Raw genomic sequence first — 12,607 nt, 5'->3', positions numbered from 1 at the left:
AAAGACAGTCAAAGTTATGGTAATTGTTTTCGTTAATAGGTGTAAAAAATGAAAATATTATTAAGTGCGAAGTGACGTATTATATTTTATTTATGATTTGACTTCGGACAATGAAAGTTTATTTGATTTTCATCACATTTGGAAACTTGCTGCATCTGTTCGAGTGTGTAAAGAAAGGTAATATTTTTTTTATTTAAAATATAGAGATTTCAATTTTGTGTATTTTGGTAAAAACAATGGAAGAAGTTTTAAATAGGACGTTATAATATATAGAAGAAGTACTTGTAGGAGAAATTTTCCCTGTTTGGTATTTATTCAAACTATGCCCATTTACCTAAAGCCCTGCAATTTTTACTAAAAAAGATGTGCTATGTGTGCCAATGAGACGACTCTCCATCCAAGTCACAATGTATCAAAAATGTTATAGAATTAAAAATTATAAGTCAAGTCCTTTCACACGGAGTCTTAAATGGTTAAAAATATTAATATGGACAGTTTCTGGCAATAATTTATTCCTATCCAAAATAAAATATTACGGAAACTTGTGAGATCTGCTATTTATTTTTAGTATATATTACATACATTGTACTAGACTGAGACTTCTATTTTCAATTTTTGTTGATTGTTTTTAAAACTTCTTTATCTTTGTCCTGTATGCAAAACAAATTCATGGTGTAAAGGTTTGACACGTGCCTCCTTGATTCAAGTTTTAAAATATGATGGATGAACATAAATAGCAAACCTTCAAAATAGAAACTGTCCAAATACAAGATTCGTATTTTCCCATATGTTTCGAACAGAACTTACTAATCTATTCAAGACGGTTCAAGTTAGATTCGATCATCATTATGTTAACATAATGGTATATTTATAATGTTAACTGGTCAACATTACAGCATACATTCAATTTGTATTGGTGTTGACCAATAGGGGAAAAACTATACACGTTACAGGTCTTCGTCTTCTCGTGATAATATCGCTTCTTTAAAGAACATGAGATCGAGGAGATACCATTAAAAAGGGACTTCCGACGCCGTATATGTATTTATGTTAATCTGTTAGTCTCTGTTATAATATATTGGAAGTACTGTTACATGTATATAATTTAATTTTGGATGCTACATGTCTTCTGATTGGCTGACGTTATTTTGTTAACAGCCCATAGACATAATTTAGTCATGTGACCGTGACGTCATTACTGTTTTTTCATGGTTTTCTACGGTCTAAAATGGAATTTAGAATTAAATTATAAGAAATGACTGTAATATTTTTTTTTCTGTCTATTCGAAATAACATAAAAAATGTGGTGCACACTGTTAAATACCCCGCTACGCGCGTTATTCAGTGTGCACCGAATTTTTTATGTTATTTCTTCATAGACAGAAAAAATATTACAGTCATTCCTTAAATATAGGTTGAAGACATTATGCTGCATTTGAGGCGTCTTTTTGGGGTTTTTGTTTCCCATCATCTTCTTTTTATTCATACATGGCGGAGAGTTGTCTCATTGGCACTCATATCACATCCTCCTATATCTATGTACATGTACATGCTGATAGCTTTGTATTTCCAGACGCGCATTTTTCTTTGAAGAGGACTTCTCAGAAGCGCTTGTTCCAAAACAGTTGGACGGCCAATTCAATTAATGCATGCATTAGCAGTATTTGATACAAGCATATATCGGTTGATAAAGTATCATACCCACACAATACCGATAATGAATTAGGATAAGGCACATTTTTCACTTTCAGTGCACTTATCAACATCAACAAATCTTCTTGACACTTTATTAAAATAAATATTTGTGCAAATAAGCTGTATAAATACACAGAAATATTTCTGGAAAAGATTCAGATAAGATTGTTTTCCATTAGGTAGGTAACCTCGTTTTGAGAAACGCAGCATCTTTGAATCAAGTGTTGTTTTAGGTAATTGTGAAATGAAGATAAAAAATATACGTGTTTTTAATTTGTAAAATAATCCTGTACAAAGTTAATATCATTCAAATATCTTTTTATCCATGTATTTAGTATTACCTAATGTACACGTAGACACAGGTCGTGGGATGCTAAAAACAAAGGTGTAACTCAATTACATATATTTTCTAAATGTTTAAGGGCTCTTTTTTAAAAGTGAAAATGTTTGAAATAAAATGCAAGGTTAAGAACTAGAACTATTCGGGAGTGTTGCAGACTTGTAACAATCAAAACATGCGCATGGTAAACCTAATTTTATTTATAGTAAAGTATATTCAAACAGACATGTCCATTATTTAAATTATTGTTCAACAAAAGCACGGAACAGATTAGTCTGCAAACTGTTAATAGGATTAAGTAAATATTCCAATGTTAAAATATTTACGTCGATTTATTTTTACGAATGTATCATTTTTGAATGCTATCATTCCAAAATTTTAAATAAAATTTAAAAATATATAAAAAAAAGATGGTTTATAACTGCTATGCAACGAGGCATCACTCCAACAAGAATCAAATGACACAGATTTTAACAACTATCTTTATAGAGTAAATAACTTATATGTATGTCCTTCTGTAAACATATGGGCATACTTTATACAAAATGAAAATTAATTATAAGAAACGATTTTAACTTTGCCATCACAAAAGTTCCCTGTTTCTCTTGCCTCATCGTATGGCGTGCATATTTTACATTTTTCTTGAGTGGCAGGTGTACAACCAATAGCTGTAGCTTCCTTGTACATCTTTTTCATCATATGAGCGGCCTAATTTGGCAATGTTTTCCTAGCAGCTAGACCCTGCAGACTTTTATGTTGGAACTTAGTCATATAACTTATTGGAAATTGAAAAAGGAATATTAATGCGTGCGTAAAAATGACATAATCGCATATTACGCAAGATGGCCCATCTTGACCATTCGTTGTTGTTTGTCTTGTTTGTGTTTGTTGTATATTTTTTTTTAGGTATAGTTAAATTTAGTGTTGTCTGTTGTATTGGGGGTCATTTATAACGGTACTTGGTGCCCATCAATTTGTTTATATAATTTACATATTAGTTTATTCATAGTACTGATGGCCACAGACAACAATTAATTCCTCTATCAGTTCTTTATATTAAAAATATTGCACCATGCACTTTTGTCAATTTTTTTTGTGTGTGTAATGTATAGTCCTAGTCCAAATATATATCCAAAATTCAGAAAGATTGAACCAATCACTTTTACAAATTTAGCCAATACACATCCATACCCGTATTGACAAGTCAAGAAATGTTCCAAAAACTGTAAATATTACCTGTTTGCACTTGGCCTAATCACTCATTCCATATCAAAATCAGTTTAAATACAACATCCAAAAATTTATTTCACCTCTCGTCTTTCATTTTCACCCAAAAAAATCTAAGAAATGAGCGAGGAAAAAAGAAAAAAAATTAAGGAAAAATACACTCTAAGTAAAAGGAACTATATAAGCTTAGTAAAAAAAAATGTTTTTTTTCAGATATAGTATTTGTTGTAGACAGATCTGGAAGTTTAACATCAGACGATATAAACGGAACGATTGATTTCATCTATAATGTGACGTCATATCTCGATATTGGCTCCGATAATGTAAAGATTTCGATCGTATCTTTCAATGACGAAGTACACACTGAAATAAAATTTAACGATTACTCTACAAAAGAAGAATTATTGATTGCAATTGCTAACTTGAAAGGAATGTCAACAAATGGAGGGACTTATACTTATGACGCATTGAATCACGTGCGAAATAAAACATTAACGTCTGATGGAGCGCGAGACGACGCTGAAAAATTGGTTGTTGTAATGACTGATGGGGCGTCAATTGATCTGGTAGCAACTATCACTATGGCTGATAAGTTACGTAACGATTTGTCTGCTGAATTATTTTCGATTGCAGTTGGAAGTAAGCCTGATCAAATTGAAATTGAGGGAATTGCCAACGACCCAGACGATTACTACGTGCATTCTGTTTCCGATTTTGTATATTTATGTAACATGATTCCTTCTTTAGTTCCAAAGCTTGGTAAGTATTTGAATTAAAAAAAAACATAATATCAATAATTTTTTTTTACATATATACACAGAATGATGCATTGACCATTGAAATACTAAATGTTTTTGGCGTGAAAGCAAATTAAATATAGGTATGTTTTCACAATCTCCTATACAGAAATAGGAAAATGTGGTATGAGTGCCAATGAGCTAACTCTCCATCTAATTCACAATGTTTTAATCTAAAAGTTATCCAACATGGGTCCAACATAGGTCACCACGGTACATTTGCTCAAAACATTTTGATAAGGCATGCAGAAAATGCTAAGCGTACGTAAAATGGCAACATGGACAAACTGTAAATTCTACTCTCCAAAATCATTCAATTTAGTCAAGTTGAACTTACAAAAATCACTCCCTTTCTTTACAGAAGTATCTTATTTTTGACATGAAATGAATAGAATGATATCTCTTTACAGATGAAGGTGCTGTAGCCAATGTTGCTAGTGATTGTCCAGTAGAACCTGGCGTAACAACAGAAGCTGCTACAGTTATAGAAGAGACAGATAGCTCATCGAGTATGCATTTTTTTCTTTCATCATAACTTTTTATAATAATTCTAAACATTCAAGCTCGATATCAAAATAAGAAAATGAGTCCATTTGTGTGGCCCCGCACCGGAGTTTTCGGTGCCATATAGTTTTACCCTGGTCCATAATTCCGTAAATCCGTCATTCTGTCATTCTGTCATTCCGTCATTCCGCAACTAATCATTATACAGAGTTTTTTTCTAAACGCCTTCAGATATTGGGCTGATTTTTTGGTATGTGAGTTAACCAAGATGAGTTACAGATCAAGTTAAAGTTTTGTTTGGCTCGGTTAATTTTTGCCGAAATTACGGGCTATAGACTTTGATAAATTGTTGAAATTCACATTTATACGGACTTTTTGTCTAAACGCTTTTAGATATTGGGCTGATTTTTTGCATGTGAGCTAACCATGAAGAGTTACAGATCAAGTTTAAGTTTCGTTCCGCTCCGCTAATTTTTGCCAAAATTAAGGGATTAAGGGTTTACAACTTTGAAAATTGTTGAAAATCACATTTTTCTATACGCCTCCAGATTTTGAGCTGATTTTTTAAATGTGAGACTACCATCATGTTTGTGTCATATGTGTTATTGAAATTGAAGATTTTCCAACTTTTTGAGACGGGGCCATTCGTGTCGCTTTGACACATCTAGTAAAACTATGTTTTCATGGTACATGTATGTAAAGTGTTTCTAAATACTATTGCTATCCTTTAAAGTTCATTGGTCATCCAAGGCGCCATTGCTTGTACATGTAACATCAACATTTAAGATGATGAAAAGGCGAACTACTCCGTTAGTAAAACTAATGAGGAACAAACAAAGACATTGGTATTCTAAAGAAAGAAATACAACATTTCAAAAATAATGTGTACAATTAAGAAACTAATAGATTTAGGAAGATGTGGTGTGAGTGCCAATGAGACAACTCTCCATCCAAATAACAATTTTAAAAAAAGGTAAACCATTATAAGTCAATGTACGGCCTTCAACACGGAGCCTTGGATCACACCGAACAACAAGCTATAAAGGGCCCCAAAATTACTAGTGTAAAACAATTCAAACCGGAAAACCAACGGTCTAATCTATATAAAATAAAAAAACGAGAAGCGAGAAACACGTATAAATAACATAAAAAAATACCTGATAACTTGATAGTAAGTATAACAAGATAAAATCTAGCAAGTAAAACGTGTATTCGTTCGTGGGACTGTCTTTTTATACCTAGTTGTTTGGAAAACGAAAGTAATTAAAGTGCCATTCTGTTGCTCTTGGGTTTGAAGTTGAAGAAGTTTTTTTTTTGTTATGAACCAATAATCTTTTACCACTTTTCCGTTGTCAATAAGAAAGTACTATAACAGAAATTATTAATATTAACTGTAAGTTACATTATAATCTGTAATTGTTGATTTAGTTTACCCTAACTGTCAAGATAAGATAATATATATAATCCTAAAGAAAACACCGTGTGGATTATGATATCTCGGATATAATTGTACTCTGTAACAGTACAAACAGAAACACTATGAATAACATGAACCAAGGCTTTTATTTACCGATGTAACAGTTCAAATTTCGTAAATTGTCAAACCAAGGTTACATATAAAAACTGACGAAATTACAGGAATTTCAAAAGTAGCTAGGACGAATACGTTGGCAGGGTTATCGTGTCCTTCTTTACATTTATCACCCACCATGCACAGTCAAATGTGTTCTTAGTCAAAATAGAAAACGCCTTTAAAATAATGTTCAAGAATATATTTTTCCTGTGCGTACGATGTATTTTCTCCTATAAAGTAATATCTGTTTTTTTGCATAACGGCATCTGATGTTTGTCCAATGAGTTCATTAATGCTGTATATCTTGTTTTTTTTTCTCGGAACGGTTTGCTTGATTTAACATCAGTACCTACGGGGCATTGTATCGATCTTTTATAGCTAAGTTTATTTTATACACAGCACATACATTTTCACGGACCCTCTTCTATCCTTTTATACAATTAAAGTCCGTTGTACTGTGTGTATTGCCCTGATATTTTCAATTGATAAAAATAGTAGTTATTTATTTGTTTTGCAGGTAATTGGGTGTGGATATTGGCAGCAATCCTTGGGGCTATTCTAACAATTCTATTATTGATATGTTGTATTTTGTTTCTGAAAAAGAAAAAGAGGTAAGCATTTGTTTCAATCTCAATAAATAAAATGAAAATACAAAATTATCAACTTTTAAGCGAGGCATGCGGAGCTTTTGTCTTGTTTTGGTTTTGCGCACAATTTACGCGTTGCGTAACCGAATGCTCGCAACAGAAACAGGATTATGGATACAAGGAGACTATAAAAACGTCTAGTACACGTTTATTGCTTCATTTTTTTCTAACAACATGTATTTGTATGGTAGAAATGTCAATTGTCGAATAAAAACACATATTTACGCAAAGTCGACAAACAATTATATAAAACAGCTATATTGATAAAATATATATAAATGTATAAGTTTTACTGCACCAAGTTCACATTTCGGCAAATAATATCTGTATTCAGTGCGGTGCTCGTAACCAAACTATGGAAAATTCAAAAACCTAATACAAAACAGTTTTTTCTGTCCCAAGTCAGGAGCCGCTAGCCTTTGTTAGACTTGTATGATTTTAAATTTTAATTTCTTTTAAATGTTTCGGAGTTGAGTATGACGCCAATGATCACTAAACTAGTACATTTTTTTTTTGTTTACGGACTAGCTGAAGCACGCCTTCGGTAGCGGGATTTTCTCGCTGTATTGAAGACCCATTGTTGACCTTCAGCTGTTTTCAGCTCTTTGATCGGGTTGTTGTAATAACTATCTTTGACACTTTCCCCATGTCCATTCTCAATTTTATTTTTCAATTCAATCAAACTGAGAAAAAGAAACCCCGTTAGTAAGGAGCTTTACTTTTTCTCGAGAGTGTTTTTACATTTGTAATAATTCATCACAGAAATTCAGTATTAATCTTTTCACAGAAATAGCATCGTTAGAGTTGAAAAATTTTCCACATTTTTGTTGCTTTAAAATTCCTGCAGTATGAAAATCGATGTATATGTAATATCATACTTACACATACTCTATTTGACCCCAGGCAGTTGCATATTTGATCATGCAAGAGCTAGAAAAGCGAAAGGTTTCCTTTTTTTCTGAACTACTGAATGGTTTATTTATTGAACATTTCTTTGGCAGGAAACCAAAAGAGAAAACTGAGGCATACAAAAACATTGAATTTTCTGCCTCCAGACCGGAAGTACAAGGGAAACCTATATCATTTAGAGAATCGTCAATACTTTCAAACAACGGATGGACTTTGGGAGTAAACAAAGAATTGGTCGAATCGTCCATTTATAATCTCAACCGAGAATCAACAGCATCTCTAAGTTCTGTTATGTACAAGGATATGTTTCAGTTCAAACCAGAATCCAAACAAAATCTGTGGGTTGATTAGTAAGCATTGGTATGCATGTAAAGAAAGAGCTTTCTATACAAAGTATCATTACGGTTTCATTACTTGCCTGATGCAGTTTTGATTGAACTATCTTTTGAAGGAAAGTTAATTGTAATGGTTCAGGGTTTTTGACCATCAATTTTATATTGTAAAACAAATGGTTCAGAGTTTTTTTCATCAACTTCATATTCGGAAGACATTTTTTTCTTCTACAATACGTTATCATGGGCATTAACTATATATTGATTTGTATCATATTTACAACAACACTCTTTATAAAAGAAGAGGGACGAAAGATACCAAAGGGACAGTCAAACTCATAAATCTAAAACAAACTGACAACGCCATGGCTAAAAATGAAAAAGACAAACAAACAACAGCACACATGACACAACATAGAAAACTAAAGAATAAACAACACGAACCCGACCAAAACACTAGGGGTGATATCAGGTGCTCCGGAAGGGTAAGGGGACGCAATCATGTTATTCTTTTGGTTGAAACGTATATTATGTGAAAAACACGTGATTTGAATTTTTGTTTAATAAATCTTGTATTTCATCAATTTATTCTCTAAGTTTATTACCTTAAAAGACATATAATGAAGAAAAAAAAAACCAATGTTATGGCCAACCGACAAAAAATCTTCACAAAAGTTAGCTTATGATTATATGAGAAAATGTGGTAAAATTGCCAATGAGACAACTCCCTATCCAAGTCACAATTGGTAAAAGTAAACCACTATAGGTCAAAGTACAGTATTTAACACTAAGCCTTAGCTCACACCAAACAGCAAGCTATAAATGCCTAATATGAAATGAATAAGTATTTATATCCCAAAAAGCTAATGTCCATTGATAAGTACTGACATAAATAATAGACAATGTCCGTCCCAAGACAGCTTTTTATAGTACCTAAGTGGTTGTCGTTTGTTGCTGTATATTATATTTATTTTTTTGTTTGTTTGCCGTTTTGTTACATGGTCTTATAAGGCCGTTACTTTTCTCGTTTGAATTATTTATCATAATGAGTCATTATTAGTTTATTATGGGTTTTGCTCATTGTTGAAGGCCGTATGGTGACAAATACGTAAAAACAGAAGATGGGGTATGATTTCAAATAAGACAACTCTTCCAAAGAGACCGAATGGTGTAGTGGATTGGACTGAATTTTCGGTTCTCTCTTGACACCTTTTGCGAGTAGTCTCGAGAAACGATGATAGTGCGTCGGATGGAGACGATAAATGACTGACCCGTGTTAAGAGAGAACAGCATCGATTTTGATTTAGATTGTCTTACTACTGACATTTTTTTTTAAATGTACTCATGTATTAGTGGCGGGTTTAAACCTCACAAGACATTATAACATCGCCACATTTTTGCGCCTTTTTTTGTTCTCTGAACTAGTCCACATTTTTTTGAACTGAATGTATTCAACATGGCTTTATATCCATTCTTTTTTTAATGCTTACCACTTGTATATAAAATCTAGTCCGATGTACAGTCGCCGATATTAGAAGATGTGACGATTTCAAATGAGTGGGTTTAATACTTTAAGGTTGCTTCCTGCAACATTTTGCATGTTAAGGATGTACACCTCTGAGGAGCCAAAAATTTCTAGAATTAAACTTTTTTTCTTAACCTGATTTTTACATTTATAAGACTGCAACAAAATAATTGGTGAAGAAAAAATCATATGGTGGTGCACTTCTTTTTTTCTACGGCCCTTTGAAAATGCCCAATTTTGATGATTTTTCCATTTTTCATCGATTTTTACCTATTTTTGGGCTATTATCGTGAAAAAAATTTTTTTTTCATACTTTCGATAAAGATGAAATGAACCAATCTGCATAAATTTTACTTAAAAAACTATAGGTAGGTGTTAATATAAGAAAGTTTTATCATATTTTGACGCTTTTTTGTGTAAAATTTACCATGCTGTCAATGTTGTATTTTTGTGATTTTTCTCAGTTTTAAGAACAAAATGCATATTATTTCAACTTTTTTGTTATTAAATGATTGAAAAAATACATATCTAAGAAATTTGAAAAGACCAAAATGATATGGGATATACATAATTCTTGTAAAATCATTTTTTGTATCCCTCACCCATTTTCTCAAAATTTTGGCTAAAAATACTGACTTGATTTGTCGTAAAATTTGAAAACTGGATTACTCAAAAACCATACATTGTAAATACACAATTTTTTTACATAGTTATGTTTGATTATAATATTTTTAAAATTGATTGATATTTTCCACTTGTATCACATGTTTTCGAAATAATTCAAGAACGATTTCAACGAGACTGAATGAGACTGAACGAGACTGAAAAGTCAGCAGAATACATCCTTAAGAGCATACGATACAGTTACAGGGGAGGTAATGACGTTGCTAACGTTAATTGTTTTGTTTTTGCAGCGTCAAACTATGACTTATAGGGGAAATATTCAGTTTTCGACTGATTTTAATCATTCAAACTTATCTAACTTGAAAACGAGTTCATGGTCCCCTCTGTTTTAAAATGCCATTTGGTTTGATTACGCGAGATTATGTGTGCCAATTTTCATGAAAGCGTAAATAGTGCATTTTTTTAAAATTTGATAAATATACAGCAAAAAATGATGTTTTTTCTACATTGATGAACATTTGATAAATATGCGTTATTCCTGAATTAAAAAAAATGTTTAAATTTTTGGGATACTTATAAACTACAGAAATTACAAATTATCTAACAAAAAACAATTTGTGTTTATCTTTTAAAACAAAAAAAGTTTTGTCTTTCTTTCGAAAGGGAAAATACGGCCACAAATCTGAATTTCGAGCAAATATACAAAATTTCGACCTCATTTTACTCAAAAAGTAGCACATGAAGGTATTTTTTTATTACATATTTGATTTAATCAGGTAAAAAATAGTCTATATGGAAATTTTTATCAAAATGTAAATACGGCATCAAAACTGTATTGTATGCCCTTAAATTACAGTATTATCTAGTATTCAATTTGTCTCAACTACATGTATACCTTCTTGTCTTTTGGCCTTCTACTAAACTTGTAATATAATAAGTTCAGTATTCATTTTTTTATGTATAGGTACCAACATCTCACTTTATTCATTTTTAGATTCTTGACTAAAGATCCATTCATAAAAGATGTGTTATGAATTAGTGTCAAATAAGAAAGCTATCCACCAGACATGCACTAAATGACGTGCAGGTTACCGCAAAGTTTTTTTTTCAGCAAACCCCATACCACTTCATATAAGGAAAGCTACAATAGCCTGTTGACACGCCATCTAGTGACACTATTGCTTGTTTTGCATACTAGATAAAACACACCAGTCTTCAAACCAATCACATAGATCTGACGATGAAGGAATGGTCATCTTTGCAGTAAATGAGTCCTGCTTTGAAAAATAATACTTTAGTAATGGCCTGACTTTGATTTACAGTCCAGTGGGAAATATTTTGTGTTATTCGGGGGAGCCACTGAAAAAGTATATATTAAAAAGGGCAGAAATGTTCTATTGTAAGAGATCACATGCAGCCTCATTATAGAGCTGGCTTTTAAGATGCAGAGCATTGAACTCTTCGTATTCGAACTGCTAGAGTTATCGTTTGATTCCTACCAGACGCGTTAAGCTTTATATCTTCCAGACAGGGTCTTTGGTTTATCGAAAAAGTCAGACAGAATGTCTTTCCGCCCAGAAGTAAATTTTAACTCCATCACAACTCTCCACTACTATATTGACTTTTAACGTGCAATCCCATACTGTTTTTTAATGTTTTTCTACAGTTTTAAAATCGTAGATCAAAATACAGTTTGTATGAAGCGCTTGTGCGTGAAAGCGATCTAACCAATCACAAAGGAAGCCTGTAAACGTACTACTTTATAAGGATATAAATACAGAAATTTACGAGTTTTTGAGCATTCATTTACTTTAAAGCTCCGCCGGTGGTTATTGTCTATCAATATAAAGGAGGGAATTATGTAAAATAAATATATACATGCATTCATATTGTATTGTTCATTATGATGTTTTTGTTCCCAATGTTGGTATCTACAAAAAAATATATAACTATTTTGAAAGAAAACAGTAGGGAATTTATGTTCGGAATTTGTTTGAAGTTTTTTAAAATGCCTTTAGAGATATCATATAATGTTCTTGTGTATTGTTGACAGTTCATTATCAATTGATTTGACACAGTTTACTAAATCACAATGGTATAGATTTCAATTTACATATGAACTTAACAAGCAAAAAATAATCAACAATGATTTTTAAACAATAAACAGGGAGTCATCAAAATAAATTGTTTAAAAGTTTACTTTTCATTTTAAAATGGACATTTAATTTTTGAAATGCATGTGATATTTTTAGGAATGATTTTAATTTATATAGTTTCTTGTCAAGGTTCAAAAAGATATAATTATTATTTCTTGTATGTTCATGATTATATTCATCTTTTAAAATTAGTACAACATGAGTATAACAAAATGAAATCAAGTTTAAAAAACTAATATTTCAAACCAATAAAAAAAAATGGTAAATAGACAAAATAT

At 31.7% G+C, this 12,607-nt stretch overlaps 1 protein-coding gene across 1 annotated transcript; it reads left to right on the top strand.

Annotated features, from left to right (window-relative positions):
- The first annotated feature begins 52 nt into the window (after positions 1-52).
- Positions 53-12,216, top strand: LOC143042133 (collagen alpha-1(XII) chain-like). The gene is made up of 5 exons (XM_076214389.1): positions 53-177; positions 3,476-4,021; positions 4,470-4,568; positions 6,654-6,747; positions 7,785-12,216. The coding sequence occupies exons 1-5, from the start codon at positions 111-113 to the stop codon at positions 8,041-8,043; spliced, it is 1,065 nt and encodes a 354-aa protein (XP_076070504.1). The 5' UTR covers positions 53-110; the 3' UTR covers positions 8,044-12,216.
- Positions 12,217-12,607: the final 391 nt, after the last annotated feature.

This window comes from Mytilus galloprovincialis, chromosome 8, assembly GCF_965363235.1.
Source record: "Mytilus galloprovincialis chromosome 8, xbMytGall1.hap1.1, whole genome shotgun sequence".
NCBI lineage: Eukaryota > Metazoa > Mollusca > Bivalvia > Mytilida > Mytilidae > Mytilus > Mytilus galloprovincialis.
This window is presented reverse-complemented; position numbering and strand designations above follow the sequence as displayed.

Bases quoted from the DNA above. Each gene is read 5' to 3' on its own strand.
- LOC143042133 (XM_076214389.1), top strand. From the start codon at position 111: ATGAAAGTTTATTTGATTTTCATCACATTTGGAAACTTGCTGCATCTG. The intron at 4,569-6,653 runs GTATGCATTTTT...TTTGTTTTGCAG, and splicing joins AGAGACAGATAGCTCATCGA to GTAATTGGGTGTGGATATTG. The intron at 6,748-7,784 runs GTAAGCATTTGT...TTTCTTTGGCAG, and splicing joins TTTCTGAAAAAGAAAAAGAG to GAAACCAAAAGAGAAAACTG.